This window comes from Ahaetulla prasina, chromosome 9 (assembly GCF_028640845.1).
Source record: "Ahaetulla prasina isolate Xishuangbanna chromosome 9, ASM2864084v1, whole genome shotgun sequence".
In the NCBI taxonomy this organism is placed as follows: domain Eukaryota; kingdom Metazoa; phylum Chordata; class Lepidosauria; order Squamata; family Colubridae; genus Ahaetulla; species Ahaetulla prasina.
The window spans coordinates 33,330,172-33,348,980 of NC_080547.1; the positions used below are offsets into that span (position 1 = coordinate 33,330,172).

At 39.6% G+C, this 18,809-nt stretch overlaps 1 protein-coding gene across 3 annotated transcripts in view; it reads left to right on the forward strand.

The window, feature by feature from the left end:
• The window catches only part of ADRA1A (adrenoceptor alpha 1A), a 52,978-nt gene extending 38,026 nt beyond the window's left edge, over nt 1-14,952 (forward strand). For 2 of the 3 annotated variants that reach the window (XM_058194687.1, XM_058194688.1), the window contains exon 4: nt 10,179-14,952. In XM_058194687.1, coding sequence (XP_058050670.1) covers nt 10,179-10,696 — 518 coding nt within the window. In that variant the 3' untranslated portion in view covers nt 10,697-14,952. The remainder of the gene's footprint in view (nt 1-10,178) is intronic. The other variant, XM_058194689.1, reaches the window with a different exon arrangement.
• Nucleotides 14,953-18,809: the final 3,857 nt, after the last annotated feature.

The following is an 18,809-nucleotide window of genomic DNA, read 5'->3' on the forward strand; positions in this document are numbered from 1 at the left end:
GGGCAGAGGCAATTAATATAGTGACCAGACGTCCTGCTTTTGGCGGGACAGTCCCGCTTTTTAATAATTTGTCCCTCGTCCCACGTCAATTCCAAAAAGTCCCGATTTTTTTTTCACTCCTATTCTGAAAATGGGAGGCGGCAACGCAAGAGGAGGAGGCGGAGAAGGGGGAGTGGCGGAGAAGGGGGCACGAGAGGGAGGAGAGACGCCGCTTGACTTCACCCGAGAGAAAGAGAAGAGCTGAGAGGAGAGCCGAGGAGAGCCGAGCCTGCCTAGGAGAGCCGAGCCTGCCTGGAAGAGCGGAGAAGCAGCAGCTGCTCCTCCTCCTTCAGGCAGGTGGCAAGACTCAGCGCGCATGCGCAGCCCTCCCCCCCCCCAGTCAATGGTGTCCCGCTTTGCCATCGCTGAAATCTGGTCACTTTAGTCTTTGATGATCTATTGATTTTCATTACTCCTTTTAAGTAATCCAGCAAGATAAGCATTTGTTATTGAGTGAAACTACCTTCTTGCTTTCCGTGTGTGAGGCGTTGTTCATTTGTTTTTGTGGAACCATCTGTAGTTTGGAGCCTTCCCTCCATCTGTTTAGTGAAAAGTTAAATTTCGTTTTGTAGGTTTCTGCTAGAAATAAGAACACTGATGTCTATGGAGATTCTGTCATCCAGGTCATGACGGTCTCAAAGGTGCTTTTTCAAAAGGCAACTGAACATTTTTTTTTCCTTTCTTTTTCCTTGAAGACATTTCACTTCTCATCCAAGAAAGTTGCTCAGTTCTTGGAGAATGGTGGGAGAGATGGAAGGCTTGGTTCTGACTAAGCCTCCCATCTCCTCCACCATCCTACCAGAACCAAAGAAGCTTCTTGGATGAGAAGTGAAATGTCTTCAAGGAACACCAGAGAAAATCTAGTTGCCTTTTGGAAAAGCACTTTTGAGACAAGAACATTAATCTAACTATTGAAAGTGGGGATGCCAAGTCTTTTTGAACATATCAGAGGCATTTCAAAAATTATCCCCTACAGGGATGTCAAACTCAAGGCCCGGGGGCTGGATCCAGCCTGCAGGGTGCTTAGATCTGGCCCATGGGGCCACCCTGGAAACCGCAAAGGATTGGCCCACAGTGCCCCTGCCAGCAAAAATGGAGCTCGGGAGGGCCGCCCTCCCGAGCTCCATTTTCTCTGGGGGAGGGTTTCGACGCAGCCAAAAACAAAGCTTGGAAGCCCATTTTCATTGGCAGAGTGTTCAGGCCACCACAGGCACCCCCAACAAGAGTCACATCTAGTTGGCCATGCCCACCCTGGCATACGCCCACCCAGGCCCCCCGAAATCAAACACAACTCTGATGCGGCCCTCAAATGAAATTGAGTTTGACACCCCTGCCCTAGGACAAAATGATTCACTGATTCACAAAATGGCTACTGTGGTAAGCATTACTAATCATAAAAGACCCATTTTTAAGAAGACAACCGACTGAGTTTCCTTCCAACAACTTTCTGTACCCCATTTTTTCCAAAATTCCTCAACTGTAACTTCCTTTCTTAGACTTATTTGCAAAATTTATCTAGCAATTAGAGTATACAGTGCTGAAAAAATGACAACTTAATATTAGCATATAGCCATATTCTAGTTTAGTGTAATTCAATGACTAATAATATTAAGTAATACCTGTTGAAGGATACACTAGAGCAGTGATCACCAACTGGTGGTCCACAAGAAAATTTTGGTGGTCCGCAGAAAAATTATTTGCATTTTTATATTGCACTAAATACTATTTATCTTTTTAAAACATTCATATTAACAGTCTGTGGAATTTAAAATTATGAATTTAGTGGTCCCTTAGATCCGAAAGGTTGATGACCAGTGCACTAGAGTTATGTAAATACACAATTCTGGGATTCAATCTGAAAATGAAGCTGATTCAAAATGTTGAATCAAATATTTTTACATTGAGTTAGACAATCTGGATGAGAGTCTATGTGTATAGAAATAATTGTTCCCAAAATGATTTGGAAATATAAATCTATTCAATTGTAATGTCCAAATGAAATTGAGTTAATGTTCTGAATTGATTTAAATCAGATGTCTTTGGTCTGATTGTTCACACGGGACTTCTAACTAAGAGATTATAATCTAAATTTATAGTTTGGAATAAGAGAAACCATCTGGCAAGTTAATAAAAATGTATCGGGAAACGGTCAAGACAGAAACAGAAGAATTGTCCGAAGTGTAGCTGGTATAGCAACTAAACAGATTGTTAAAAAGGAAAGTATTGATTGGACGAACCTTCTCAAATATAATCCAGTTATAATATTTAAGCATCTGAAATAAGCATATTCCATCTTTCTCTGATGTTTGTAATCTCTAGGTTACAATAATCACACTCTCTTCTTGAAGATGGTGATAATGGCTTCTGGAACAAACCCGAATGATATCAAATGTTGCCTCTAGATGAGATGAATGTCATATAAATCTAATAAATAAAATGACACATATGTGTGCTGACTTCATAATTGCCATAATCCTGCACATGCATATATGACACAGGTACGCAAGTCATGGCATTGATGTTTTATGTCACATATGATATTATATTACATATGTCACTATTGATATCGTATTTTTCGGAGTATAAGATGCTCTGGAGTATAAGACGCAGAAAAAAAATTCTGGTTAGCATCCTTGCAGCAAACAGCACACAGCCTGATCAGCTTCAGCATGTTATCGCAGCCTGATTCAACATGAGCAGCTGATTGGTGGTTGGATCGGCCTCCCAGAATACTGCCAATCAGCTGTTCCAGGCTGCAGGGGTCGCCACAACCCATTGCCGCCTCTACACATTGCATTTTTGGCCTCTGCGTGTCACGTTTTTGGCCTCCGTGCATTGCGTTTTTGGCCTCTGCATGCCTCATTTTTGGCCTCCGTGCATCACGTTTTTGGCCTCCGCGCATCGTGTTATTGGCTGCTTCAAGGCAGCAGGAGGTGGCAGCAATCCCTTGGAAGTGGCCAAAAATCCAATGTGTGGTGGCCAAAAACGGGGCATGAGGAGGCTGCAAACACAATGTGCAGAGGCCGCAAATACAACACGCAAAGGCCGCAAACACAATATGCGGAGGTGGCGATCGGTGACGATGTTCTGTGGTGATTCCCGCATCCTGGAACAGGTCTAAAATGGAGTATGTGGACGTTGAAAACAGCCAAAGGGTGGGGGCCAGCAGGTGGGTGGGGCTTTGGCAACATTTGCTGTATAAGACACACAGACATTTCAAAAAAGTGGATAAGGCTTTTAAAAACCATGTGTTAAGAATTGCTCTCTTGCGTGTCTGGAAGAAATATTTTTATAAATTAAATTATAAGGTTCCCATGTGGGCAAGTCTTAGACATACAATAGAGAATATAAATTTAGAACAGAATCAGGAAATGATTACATATAAAGATCTTTTGTATACTGAAAGTGGTAGTTTGCAACTAAAATCCTTGCACGTATTAAAAGAAGAAGGGAAAAATTATACTTGGTTCCAATACGGGCAATTACGTGCTAGATGGAAGGAAGATCAGAAAATTGGTATAGTCCAGAATGAGGAAAATTTGGTAAAGCAAATTAGAAATCAATCTCAGGAGCATATAAAGAGATTGTATAATGTGTTACTTGAAATAGATTCTGAAAGAGATTTGGTAAAGGACTGTATGATAAAGTGGGCACAAAATTTTCAGGAGCCAATATTATTGGAAACTTGGGGGAAAAATTGGGTTAGAAATGTCAAATTTACGCAGGCACAGAATTTAAGGGAAAATTTTTATAAAATGTTTTATAGATGGCATTTAAATCATTATCGTGTATGTATCCAGATATGCAAGCAAAATGTTGGAGATGTAATTGTGATGACGCTACATATTTTCATATTTGGTGGACTTGTAAGAATATTAAGGCTTTTTGGATAAAAATTTGGTGGATTCTACAAAATGTTTTGAAAAAGAAGATAAAGTTCCTGCCGCAATTTTTTCTGCTAGGAATTATTACGGACTGTACAGTAATTGAGACTAAACTGATTTTAAATCTAATAACAGCAGCAAGATTACTGATAGGACAGTATTGGAAGAAAAAAGAAGTACCTACAATAGGAGAATTGATATTGAAAGTTGCCAATTTGGCTGAGATGGCAAAAATTTCAGCCTTTTTGAAAGACAATACACAAGAAAGATACTTAAATGAATGGAAAAAATGGATTGACTATATTCAAAACAGATATCAGACTAAGAGTTATCAGACTGCCTTTGAATGATTAGGATGTATTATTTTTGATTGTTTTGGGGAGGTTAGGAATTGATGAGAATTGTAGGAGTATAATTGAGTTAGGAGGGAAAGATTTGTAGCATATGTTTGTTTTATTTTTAACTACACTTTGTGTTTGTTCTGGGAAGTCGGGGGGGTTGTGAAGGGAGGGGGGCTGGGGGGAGAGGGGAAATGGGGGGGAAAGTTTTGTAAAACTTTTTCAATTAAAAAAAAAAGACACACAGACATTTCCACCCACTTTTAGGGAAGGAAAAGTGTGTCTTATTCTTCGAAAAAAATTGTACTTACCATATTTTTTGGTGTATAAGACGCACGTTAATTTTGGGGAGGAAAAAAAGGATTTTGCCTCTGCCTGTCAGCATCAGAATCAGCCATGTCCAGACTTCCACTTGATTTTGATAACAAGCAGCACAGTTATCTGTTTAAAACAAATCCTATAACTCTACCTGCATTTAACTGGAATGAGTGGGGTGGGGGATGATTTTCATGGGGGCAGAAGAGGAACTTGGCATGATTTCCTGATTCTAAAGGAAAGTGTCACAATCCCCTTCCTGATTCCAAAAGTGGGGTGTGCAGAGGCAAAAAAAAGTGCTTCGCATTTTAGGCGGCAGATCTGGCCAGGAGGAAAGAGCTGAGTCTGCTGAGAAGGAGGAGGAGGATGCGCAGCTCTGCAATGTGCAACGGGAAGGAGCACTTTCAGGCGGCAGCGCTGCAATCCCCTCCTTGAATTCAAAAGGGTTCCCGCTTCCCCGCTGCACATTGCAGGGGAACTGGCCACCGCCTGAAACGCGGCTCTGAAATTTGCCTTGGGGAATTGGGCCAATGGGCAGCAGTGGCTGGAAAGGAGGGATGTTTCACGGCTCCCGCTCGGCTTGGCTCTGTTCCTGGGCATAGAGAGGGCTTAGGCGGTAGTGGCAGCAGTGGCTCCTCATGTTGGTGGGGAGTGAAGTCATCGCAACCATTGCCTGGCCTGAGCTGCCCGCTGGGCAGAGAAAGGAGTAACTGGCTGTGAATCGTGGGGCCTGCCTTCTTCACCGAAGCCGCCAGACAGATCCTCCCCCCAAAGTGTCCCAAAGAGGTTTGTTCCTCTTCAGGACAGGCTATGCCCCGGCCAAGATCCCCGCTGCCTGGAACTGCTGGAAAATGTTCAAAGGGTGGGGGCTGGCAGGTGGGCAGGGCTACATTCAGCATATAAGACGCACTCAGATTTTCACCCTCTTTTTGGCGGTAAAAAGGTGTGTCTTATAACGCCGAAAAATACCATACCAAAATACCATATATTAATGTACTTAGACATAAGACATACTGTTTATCTACCCATGTAGTATGGCTGTATTACTATTATCCTTCTCATCTTTTCTACTGCTATTACTGGTCTCACCATTACGATTACATTTACTTTGTTGTTTTGTATGCACACTGCACCGGAGACAAATTCCTTGTGTGTCTAATCCCACCTGGCCAAATAAAAGTATCCTATTCTATTCTACGGTACTTGTCCCTGCCTCCCTGGAGACATTCAAGGATGGTGGGAGTTTTAGTCCAGAGCATATAAAAGACGCCACTTTGGAGAAGGCTGCAATAACCTTGTTTTATCAGATGCAAATCATCCAATGTGATCTCCTTCTCTTTTTCAAAGATGTAATCAAAATGTTTGATATACCTGTCAGCTTCGCCTTTGCTTACATGGCGGTAGAATGGCACTGTTATTAAGGGAGGGGATGGCAGCTTGCTAATTATGCATTAAGAACAAGCTGAAACCATGTTTTTTTTCTGATCGAAGTTGCTTTACCTCTAGCTATCTTCCCTACCCACCCACCCACCCATCCCTGCTAGAGAATCTGAAAGACGGCCTTGGCTCTGTGCCATTTTGCTTTCCACGTTATAATTACTTCAACAAGAGAATGCCTTCTTCTTCTTTCAGTGCTGAAGTTAGAAGCTGCCCTTGAGCACTCAATGCAAAAACTCAGTCAGAAAGTAAGATAACAGTATTTTAAAAGTGGGGAGGGGGTGGGAAAAATACTTTGCTTGGCTGAAGATCCAAGTTTTGCTCGTACCATTCAGGCTCAAAAAATTCCCAGATCGCATGGCTAATAAACATCTAACATATCTTGGTGTCAACCTTGATGAGTTCATGCGACGTTCATGGTTAAATATAAAACTATTTTCTAGTGCGGCAGCCACCAACTTTCTGGGCACCAGGGACCAGCTCCATGGAAAGAGGTTTTTCTGCAGAATGGGTGTGTGTGTGTTTTGCATGCTGCCTGCATCCCACAGATGTGACTTCACTTGTTCGCATCACCTAGTTTCTGGCATGCCATGGCCCGGTGCCAATCCATGGTTCTATCGCATTTCTAGTTTCTAATACTGAATATCTGGTTTCTCTTTCTAGGATATACTCACACATACTTGTCACATATGACACTGAGTACAAAATTTCATGTAAACCTATAATTGTAGGAGGTGACCAGGCTCAGCCCGAGGGAGGGGTCAAATGCATCGTAAGTCATGAGTCCTTGCACGGTCACAAGAGATCTATTTCTAGCCCACCTCGAATGCCTTCATTTCCACTCATTTCTCTTGACCGTTAGTAGGTCAGGTTTTTATAGAGAGCTTAAGGTTGCACTAAATCTTTAAATTCATTTGAACTACCTGAATCTCCTGATTTTCTCGGCGCTTGACAAGAATGTGTTTTGGAATTAGTCTTCCTCATGCATAAACCATGCTTCGTGACAAATTGCTGGATTGAGGCAGTATACTTAACTTGGTTACTGAATTAACACATTTTTCTGCCTTCACAAACATTAAATCATGAAATAACTGAACACTTTGGGCTAAGCCACCAAACAAAAAAAACCTGCCAAGGTTAAAACTAAGCCTAAATGCAGCTACTAGGATTTTGACCAGTTTAAGCATATTATTAAACCATGAATGGTCATGGTGAACCATCCCTGTTGAGATTCTGCTATTTTACAAAAGTATTTTTCTTGTTCCAGTCTTGTTTTAATAGAGTTATTAAAGAGATTGCCTGAAGGCTTTTGCATAAAGCTGGGTAAGAAACCTGGGACAGACACATAACTAAATAAATTGTGGGATTTGGCAAAACAAAACAAAACAGAATCTTACACTGATGCAAAATGTAACATCCAATTGATGACTCCAAGAGAAGCAGGGGATCAGTTCTCCAAACTATCTTCATTGATTTCCCATCTGTTTCTGGACCCTATTAAGAATGATAATTTTACTCTTTAAATCCCTAATTCAGCCACCTGAGCTTTTCCAGACGCTGCTGAGTAGCAACTCCTTAAATTCCATTGTCACTTACCAAGTTCTTGAAATAGTACCTCTTGGCCTGTTTAATACAGAAAAGCAATCCAGCATTTTAAGACCTAGATGAAATTAATTCACCATTTTTCTGTTTATTTTGGCAAGCTACCAGCAACCAATTTCCATGAGTTTTCATAGAAAGAAACTGATTAAGAAATCAGGTCTGTACAGCACCAGAATGGAAAAAGGAAAAATAGGTTTGAGTAACTGCAGATGTTCCTTAGAGTCTTTTAAAAGGGGGATTGCAATTAGAAATGATTATTAAATTCCATTAGCCGCTCTCTAAAGTGTCCTATATGCCGAATTTAAACTTGAAGCAAAGAGACTTTGGGAATGTCATTGTACAATGCTGAATTTTACCATTAATGTTGAAACTGAATAGTCAATTAACCTGCATGGGGGGGGGGAAACCCTTTTAAAAACTGCATTACAGAAGGCCTCTTAACTTTGTATTGAGTTTAATTATTATAAGCATTAACTACTTTTCTTGAAGAAGCCACTGTAAGTAGATATCTCAGTTTCTGCATCCTGTGAAGGTACTTTCCACCTTTAACAACCTCAGACCATCTGACCTATCTAAACCCTGGTCATTCTGTTTTCTCCATCTCCCTTTTTATTCGCTTTAAACTAATAAAAAGTCTAATAATTCAGCTACTGATTTCAATACCAGTCCTGTGTATTTGAGATACGAAGAGCCATTAAAGATCATTGTTGAACAAAATCATTACCATGCTAGATCTATCTGGCCTCTTCTGCTGCTGTGCTCTGCAAGTATATTGCTGTGCTTGTAATATAATTTTTTTTTATTTGCATTTATATCCCGCCCTTCTCCGAAGACTCAGGGCGGCTTACACTATATTAAGCAATAGTCTTCATCCATTTGTATATTATATACATCTTATTGCCCCCAACAATCTGGGTCCTCATTTTACCTACCTTATAAAGGATGGAAGGCTGAGTCAACCTTGGGCCTGGTGGGGCTTGAACCTGCAGTAATTGCAAGCAGCTGTGTTAATAACAGACTGTCTTAGCAGTCTGAGCCACCAGAGGCCCCTTAATATAATATATAATATAATAATGTTTGATAAATGTTATTCTAAGTCCATGACGTAGAACGCATCTCGTCTGAATGATCCAGAAGGCCATTTTAACATCTTTTCTTCCAGTCTACGAGGCTATTTGTTTCATCTGAATAGCTTCAGTAACAAAATTCTGGTTGGTACCAAATATTTATCGCAGGACAAGTTAAGATATGGGGATTAGTGGCCATGTTTCTCTTCACACCAGTGTCTTAACGTAAGCAACCTTAGCCAGGTTGATTGATAGTGCCACACTGCTTCATGTTCTCCCTTCCATCAGCAACCCAATGGATCACCCACAAAGCCTGAACTTCCATCACTGTCATCCCCATTTCACAGATCAGATGTTGCAGGTGATTCATGCAGTTGGGCAGGAGCTCAGAAGCACAACCTGCCTGTAATGGGTAGGAAGAAGATAAGCAGGTCCTGTACCATGTACTTGATCTAAAATTACCTCCAGCCAATTCAGCTTCTTTTGAACTCCTATTCATGTTTTCCTTCCAAGTCTCTTGGTTGTTCTGCTGATAGATGTGTTGATTCATTGCACAGGGAGGGCAGCACGCTGGGTGGATTTTAAAGGGAAATAATCCTCTGAAATAAGGGTTGTCTCTACCACACAATATCATGTAGGTTTGCTCATAAATTATTCCCATATATCCAAGTGCTTATTAGCAAGTAACTCTTTTTAGTTTTGTTACCTAAGACTTCTATAGAATGTTTCGACTATCTGAAGTAGAATGATGTTTGCTTTGTAATATCGGTACTTGTAGTGTACAATGAGTATGATTCCAGCTCTGCAGCCTAAGTTTGCAATGAGGATGGTTTCTACTTCACTTGAATTAATTATGTGCAACAAAGGCATAATGGTTATCTACACCTACTTCTTTGATCCGAGGTAATCTCATTAAATAAGGTTATGTACGTTTTGCATCTATGCAAGGGCCACTCGATGAAAAATTGGTACTGCAGCTAAACAAATAAAAAGAATAAAACAGAATAAAACTCAGACCGAATTAACCCTTTCAGAAGTCTATGGATTTCAGTATTTCAACCTCTCCTGGCAAAATAAACGGGGACTTAAAACATTTAGCTAAACTTTTTTTTTACATTATGTTCTGAAATAGTTTTTCAATTCCAATACAAGAGAAGTCCTTGGTGGTATCTGAGCTTGGTTATTTTCTGGCAGATCTTTTATTAACCAACTAAATAACATCATCACTGTATACTACACAACTAGATAAGACACAGCGTACACTGATGATGTTACATAGTCAGGTAATGAACTGTTTGCAACCAAACAACCAAGCGCAGAGAGCACCAAGGACTCCATATACATTTTCTTGCCCAGAGATTACCTCAATTACGATGATTCATAATTAAAAACTTTGTTTAAAAAAAAGTAGTCACTTTCTTTGATTTCCTACCCATTAATCCTCTGAAGTTTAATAAATTCATTAAAATTTGTGTTTGCTTTTGTTTCCATTTCAGGTTCTTTCTTTCCTGACAGCAAGCCCTCCGACACCATTTTTAAAATTGCCTTTTGGCTTGGGTATCTAAACAGCTGCATCAACCCCATCATTTACCCTTGTTCAAGTCAAGAGTTTAAAAAAGCATTCCAAAATATCCTAAAAGCCCAGTGTCTCCGCAGGAGGTATTCGTCCAACAAATATTCCCTGAGCTTCACCCTCAATCACCCAAGCAACCATGTTCCTGAAACTCCCAAAGATATTGTCCGAATACCAGTTGGCTCTGGAGAACACTTCTATAAGATTTCCAAATCGGATGGCGTGTGTGAATGGAAACTTTTTTCAGCCATGCAGAGCATGTCAACCAAGAGCAATGCTCTAAAAGAGAGGTCCAGCTGTTCTACGGCCAAAGTGAAGAGCAAAGGTTTCCTGAGAGAGTGCTGCTGTGCGAACACTTCAGGAGAAAACCCAAAGGACCAGCAAATACCCACCATTAAAATACATACTGTCTCCATCAGTGACAATGGAGAAGATGTGTAAAGACCTTCCATCATTTTGATGGGAGTTCTGCAGTTTTACAGTGCGGTTTTCATGGTTTTCTGCGCGGGTGGGTTGATCACAAAAAAGTCTGCATTTTCAATGAGTCACAACAGGAAGGCAAATAAAGTTCAGATCAGGTCAACCTCTGTAAAGATGGAAACCATGGGAAGACTTCCATCCATGCTGTCCCATTGGATTCTATGGGAAGTAGAGCCGGGGTGGGGGTCCCTGTGGGGCTGGACACCTTCAAATTATTCAGATTTGATTTCTTATTCTTTTGAAGGTTTTGTTGTATCCTGTTATTTCAATTCAAGTTATCTAATCTTTCTTTTTGTAATGATCAGTGGCATAAAAACATTCTTGTAATATATCCTACAATAGAGAAACATTAATATATGTTCCAGCTTTCATTGCAAGTGCTTTTCTTTAGTTGTCAGCTCTTTTTTTATTATTATTGTGGAATAACTCTGCATTGTGAAGATAAATTTGACAAGGCTGCAGTGTAAGCTAATAGAGAAATTTGAGGGGGTGGGGGATGTGACATGAAGGTTCTTAATTTGACCCTCACTTTTTTATTAATGGAATGATTGTGGTCCTGTGAAATTGTGAGTACCGTAAAAGCTCAATTGATGCAATGGGAGCTTATATCTAAGCCATGACTCCAATTTTTACTTTTTAAAGTTTGAATGTAGCCGTCTTTCCCCAACAGGCTTAGCTATTCTGCTGAGTTTCAATTTAATTTATGCCTTCCCATCATGAATGCTGAGAACTATAATGCATTTTGAGTGTTCAAAATTGTCTTTTTCTACCTTAGACTCAATAGAGTAACTTTGGGAAAAGAGGATTGCTATTAAATTTGTTAATATTTGTAGTATAGCTAGGGCACAGAGCTTTCTTTCAATTGACTTTAGCTACCATAAATTAAATTGCTTTCCTTGAGATTACCAAAGCATAAATCAATCCTCTACAAATTGGATGAAGTCATTCATCTGTCAGTTACTCATTTTCTATGAGATATTTATCTCATGCGTATACTATTAAAAAATGAATGCAGTACTTTCTCGTTAATCCAGATTATTTGAATTTGGTTTATAGTTCTAAACCAACCAGGAAATGATGGCAATGCAAAATTCTGAATGTTTTCAATTTATGAATGGACCCCAGTACAATAAAACCTCATGGTCTGCTATTAGTTTCAGCATTGGAAAATTATCCTCATTCATAAAGAGTTTTATAGAATATTCCTCAACACTCAGATTAATGAGAAATACTCAATTTATGTGGAAGTCTTGGCAGGCTGAACTATTTATATTTCACACGCTGTCTCCTGGAAAATCAAGTAATGAGTGAACAGGTAATGGGACCATTAGAAACTAAAACAGAGTGGATTGGATCGAGGCAAATTTAGTAACAAACTACATTCAGAAACTACATTAAGCCATGCAGTGGTGTCTTGGCTTCAGCTTAAGGTGTTGCTTAAACCTAGCCATAGTTTAGAGAAATTATGAGCCTACTCTATAGTGACCAGACGTCCCGCTTTTGGTGGGACAGTCCCACTTTTTAATAATTTGTCCCGCGTCCCGCAGCATTTCAAAAAAGTCCCGATTTTTTTTTCACTCCCATTCTGAAAATGGGAGGCGGCAACGCAAGAGGAGGAGGAGGAGGCGGAGAAGGGGGAGTGGCGGAGAAGGGGGTGCGAGATCGCCCGCTGCCTGGAAGAGCCCAGAGGAGAGCCGAGGAGAGCCGAGCCTGCCTGGAAGAGCCGAGAGGAGAGTCGAGCCTGCCTGGAAGAGCAGCAGCCACTCCTCCTCCTTCAGCCAGGTGGCGAGACTCAGCGCGCATGCGCAGCCCACCCTCCTCCCTCCCCCCCGTCAATGGTGTCCCGCTTTGGCATCGCTGAAATCTGATCACTTTAGCCTATTCACATAAATTCATAAAAAGAGGGGATTTATTTTAACCATTATTAACTTGGGAGCCACAAGTTTTAATGGGAACAAACCAAAAATAACATGGCAATTCTTATCAGCAGTCTAAAACAATAATATATAGATCGGAATAACAGAGTTGGAAAGGACTTTGGAGGTCTTCTAGTCCAACCCCCGACTCAAGCAGGAGACCCCCTACCATTCCAGACAAGTGGCTGTCCAGTCTCTTGTTAAAAACTTCCAGTGATGGAGCATCCACAACTTCTAAAGGCAAGCAATTCCACTACTTAATTGTTCCTATTGTTAGAAAGTTTCTAGGTTGCTTCTCTCCTTGATTAGGCTATTTCTGGATTCTTAGAACTTTAGGACAGTATAACAAGTGACACGGGATTGGGAAATGCAATCTAAATTCATCTGAATCCAGCCAAACTATTTTTAATGAAGCCATTCACACTGCCAGGATTATTCAAGGAAAAATAAAGCATAGATGAATTATTCCATGTGTGTTATCTGTGTACATGCGAGACTGAGCCTGTTTGCCCTATTATTTGGGATTGCTAAATGATTATTATTATTATTTTGGTGACATCAATTTATTATCGATTAATGTTAATTCAAGATCCAAGGAAGTCAAAGAATGTTCTCATTTCTCAGCAGTTTTCTGTTTCTACAGTGTCAAAGATTACATTGGACTGAATTACCCAAAATAGTCACAACAGTAATAGGAATTAGCCTGCTGTCCTTTCTGCTACAGCCTCATGCTCCAGTTCTGCTCTAGGTTATACACCAACTCTCTAGAGGAGTTGAAATGGTACGATTTTTAAAAAGGAGACATCTTTTTCATACAGAAGTATCAAATAGAAAGGAAGTTCATGTCTTAAGTGTCTCTCAGGAAGTAGCTATTGTAGAAATTTCCCAGGACCAAACTGGAATTGACTGAGTGGTAACGTTCACATGGGAAGTTTATCCATGGAATGTTACATTCCTTTTTTAAATTTATTTATTTTTTTCATTTAATTTTCCTGCACGGTTCTTCTGTTTTATACTGATGTCCTGCAAACCAAGCAGAAAATACTTAGAATGTGGATTAAAAACTGCTTAAAATCCTAGATTTTTCCATTTTGTTTTATTTTATTTTCCCACTCAGGTCATTACAGAATTACCTGGTGCTACTATTTTCATGCTGGAAAGATTTAGTATAGACTCTTCTTACACATCTTTCTTGCTTGCCTGCAGTGATAATTTGTTAGCAGGTGGAGTGGAAATGCTTCTAGACTTTATAAGACAGAAAAGCAAAATGTTGACTGTAGGTATGGCTGTAGCCTATTTACCTGACCTCTGTTTGCAAACATTTAGTAAAAAAGAAGTCACTGCAGCTTTTACTCCGCTAATCACTGCCGTTTATAGGGACTGATGCTCATTTCCATTTCAAGGACATTGAGCCTGCGCTGCCCAAAGACATTTCTGTGGTGATGTGGCCAGTGTGATGTCATGGAGCATTGTTACCTTCCCACCAAAGTGGTACCTATTTATGTACTTGCATTTGCATTCTTTGGAACAGCTTGGTTGGCAGGAGTTGAGGTGGACGATAGGAACTCACCCCATCATGTGGCACTCAGGTCTCAAACCTAGGCTGCCAGCTGTCCAGCCGACAAGCCCAGCATCTTAACAGATAATCTAAAATGCTGATTTCCGTCCAGAATCTAAATTGGGAAACAGAGTCTACCATTCTTGTTTTTAAAATGTCCTGTGACTGTGTATGTAACAGTGCATTGGAAATAGAAATGGCTCTCTACTCAAAAGGCTGCAATACAGGCTAAACAATTGTATTATTGTTTTTCTGGTTGGCATTTTCATGATGGAAACTACTATGTTGTGGGCACAGTAAAAAAAAAATTGTGAGAAACTTCGGTGCGTGTCTAAGAACTATTTATTTTGGAGGAGTCATGATGTAATGATAGAGTACATTTTTCCGTGGAGAAATTCCTTGCTTTAAACCTCATATATAAGATTGGAAAGAAAACACGGACTGGTGGAGCTAATGCTATGCTAAGTGGGCCATGGATTTGGTGCAGTATATACTTATTTCATGCACCATCATCTGAAGATGGAATGTACATTACTTTACTTAATAGATACCTTGTAATAATTCTTTACCATTAGTTGTTCTGATAGGGTTCAGTGGGATCTGAAGATCAAATAACCAGAGAACAATGAGAAGCTATATCTTGCTACCACATCTATGTTGAAAAAAGTCTAGATAATGATGGTCTAATTTGATTTTTCAATATCTCTGTATAGCTGTCTAGTGCAGGGGTCTCCAACTTTGTCAACTGTAAGACTTATGGACTTCAACTCCCAGAATTCCTCAGCCAGCTTTGCTGGCTGAGGGATTCTGGGAGTTGAAGTCCACAAGTCTTATAGTTGACAAGGTTGGAGACCCCTGGTCTAGTGGTCATCCAGATTTTTGCAACGTAGATATTGTAGCCCTAACATATGTGATTCCCTTGGTTCATATCAGATTAAATCAGGGGTGAAAAACCCGTATCTCCAAAAGTTATTGGATGACAATTCTTTGTGACTACTGTTGAAGACTACTGTTAGCTGTAGCTCCACCACATCTGGAAGAATACATTACCAAATCAAAGGAAATCACCTACCCAAAAAAATCTCAAAACTTTGGGAATCCTCAAAAAGAAGAAAATAGTTCACTTAGGAAGACCTTTTTTTTTTTTGGCAGCATAACTGTAGCAAAACAGAGAGGCAGGTACTAGCTTAATGCATGCCTGAAACTTTGCATGAAAAGGGGGTTAAAATTCCACCTTTGATATCTCCAGATTGGTCTGGAAACTTTTCTATCAGAAATCCTGAAAATCCTATACTGCCTGCCAGCATAATCCAGTGGCCGACCCAGTAAGAGTCTGTTTCCTGTGCCTTTCCCATGTATAAATCAGCTTATTTATTTTTATACCATGGAATCTCTTGCAGCCCTCTGGCTTTATTTAGCATCTCTACAATATTTTTAGTGTTCAGAAACACTATCATGCTGATCTTGTTTGACCTTACACAAACTGTTTTTTCATTAGGGACTGAAAGGCAGAGAGGTTCAAAGCCAGCTACACATATGGAGTATCCATTTCCAACGGTCTAAGGTTCATACAATTAAATATTGAAATTAAATTAAACAAACCTGCAAGAGTAACGTCACTGGGATGAGGGTGGGGTGGAAGATCAAAATTGCCATTTGCCACTAGAATTTGTTTCTTCTGAGAGGGATTATTTCTAAAAAAATCAAAAATAAAGTATGAATTAATTTCTTTTCAAGGTAGGCCCAGGACAAAGTGGAGCTGGGAATTTTAACAATGCATTTTCAGATCAAAGCAGTTGCTTGTGCATGCAAGAATTTTACAACCATTTGTTTAATGATTGTTCAAAGTTACAACAGCACTGAAAAAAAAAACCAATCTGGAACTGAACACACTCAAAACCGTAGAAATGGTGGTAGACTTTAGGAGAAACCCTTCCATACTTCCACCTCTCACAATACTAGGCAACACAGTATCAACAGTAGAAACCTTCAAATTTCTAGGTTCTATCATATCGCAAGATCTAAAATGGACAGTTAACATCAAAAACATCATTAAAAAAGGACAACAAAGAATGTTCTTTCTGCGCCAACTCAGTAAGCTCAAACTGCCCAAGGAGCTGCTGATCCAGTTCTACAGAGGAATTATTGAGTCTGTCATTTGCACCTCTATAACTGTCTGGTTTGGTTCTGCAACCCAACAAGAAAGACACAGACTTCAGAGGATAATTAGAACTGCAGAAAAAATAATTGCTACCAACCTGCCTTCCATTGAGGACCTGTATACTGCACGAATCAAGAAGAGGGCCGTGAAAATATTTACAGACCCCTCGCATCCTGGACATAAACTGTTTCAACTACTACCCTCAAAACGACGCTATAGAGCACTGCACACCAGAACAACTAGACACAAGAACAGTTTTTTCCCGAAGGCCATCACTCTGCTAAACAAATAATTCCATCAACACTGTCAAACTATTTACTGAATCTGCACTACTATTAATCTTCTCATAGTTCCCATCACCAATCTCTTTCCATTTATGACTGTATGATTATAACTTGTTGCTGGCAATCCTTATGATTTATATTGATATATTGACCATCAATTGTGTTGTAAATGTTGTACCTTGATGAACGTATCTTTTATTTTATGTACACTGAGAGCATATGCACCAAGACAAATTCCTTGTGTGTCCAATCACACTTGGCCAATAAAAAAAAAAATTCTATTCTATCTATTAAGAACTGTTGCAGCACATGGTCACATGATCAAAATCCTGGTGCTTGGCAATTGGCATGTGTTTATAATGACTGCAACATCTTGTGGTCACATAGTCACTGTTCACATGGTCACAAGTCAATGGGGGATGCCTGATTTGCTTAACAACTGTCTGATTCATTTAACAACTGCAGTGATTCACTTAACAACCACAGCAAAAAAAAGGCCACAAAATTGGGTGCAGCTGCCTTGTTTAACAATAAAAATTCTGACTGTATTTATTCAGTAATCAGATTTGCATAGCTGCCTATCTCACCAAAAACAACTCCTTTTTCCACTGATCAGGTGAGTATTGAGAAGAAAAGAAAACATGACACAAAGCCAATGCCCTACACTGGATCTCAGCATATTCACCTGTTTGAACAACCTATGAAAGTTAATATGCGTTTATGCAATCCACCTGAATGATACAACTGCAAAGTTATCTTATCCACACAGTTTAGTGCAGAAAATCTTTAAAAGTTGCCAAGATTGTGGATGAGAAAAACAAGTTCCTAATGTTGTTTGCAAAAACTGTTTCTAGGTGATTAAAACGTCAGTTTCTAAATAAATTATATAATATCATTGTAGCATAATAGGCCAAATAAATAAATAAATCTCAAGCTGAAACACGGAGGCTCTGGATTAAAAATAAATAAATCTAAGTAGGAGAGAGTAGTTCTGGATGAAAAGATAATATATAACTTGGAGGTTCAGTATGTGGCAGTTTGATATGTCTTTCTGGGAGAGGCAGCCCCAGGAGTAGAGATTGCAGCTCTCTTGTCACAGCCAAGAAATTGCAGATAAATCCAAGAACTTGTAGCAATCAGCCTACTCTGTTCAGCAGACAAGCACTAGGTAAAAACCCTACATTGGATACCGATATCTTCACTTAAGGCCACCCCCGAGACTCTCCACCTGCAGCTCAACTGTAACATGAGTTGAGAAAAATTATAAAATAGATCAGACATCATCATATTACAATACAGACACCTTCAAGTTTAACTCCTGGTGACTATAAGGATGTGTTTGTATAGGTTTCTTAACAGTACCATGGAAAAGTTTTACTGTTGCCTTCTACCAGTGTATTTTTTCCCTCTCAATCTAGCCTACAGTTCCAAGATTCCTTGATAGTCTCTTATCCAGATTTTACCGGATCTGCTCCTGATGCCACCACTCATAGGACTTTAATTAATCATAGGAATTTAATTAATCTACCTCAATTGTAATTAGGTTTTCATTTACAATTAGGTTTTCATTCAAAAGCCATGGTGGCGCAGTGAATGCAGTACTACAGGCTACTTCTGCTAACTGCCAGCTGCCTGCAGTTTGACAGTTCGATTCTCACCGGCTCAAGGTTGACTCAGCCTTCCATCCTTCTTTTTTTTTTTTTTTTTTTTTATTCAAAAAGTTTTACAAAAAATTTTTTCCCCCTTTCCCCCCAACCCCTTTCCCTTCACAAACCCCCTCCCCCTCCCCCCCTGGCTTCCCGGAACAAACACAAGGTATAGTTAAAAATAAAACAAACATATGCTAAAAAAAAATTTTTTTCCCCAAAACTATTATACCAATTCTCCCTCTCTAGCTCTGACTTCCTCCTTACATAACCAAATCCTTCAAAAAATTAACAATAAACAATAATAAAATATATAAATCAGTAGAACAAATTAATCCTAAAATATTTAAAACCAGCTAAAACGTAAAAATCCAATCCAATTCAGAGAATATCTCCTTATAGCTTCTATAACCATATAACCATATAATTCTTCGGGACACAAATATTTTTGTCTATTAATATTTTAAAAACCTTGTTTCAAAAATAATACTATTGTCTCTTGCCATTTT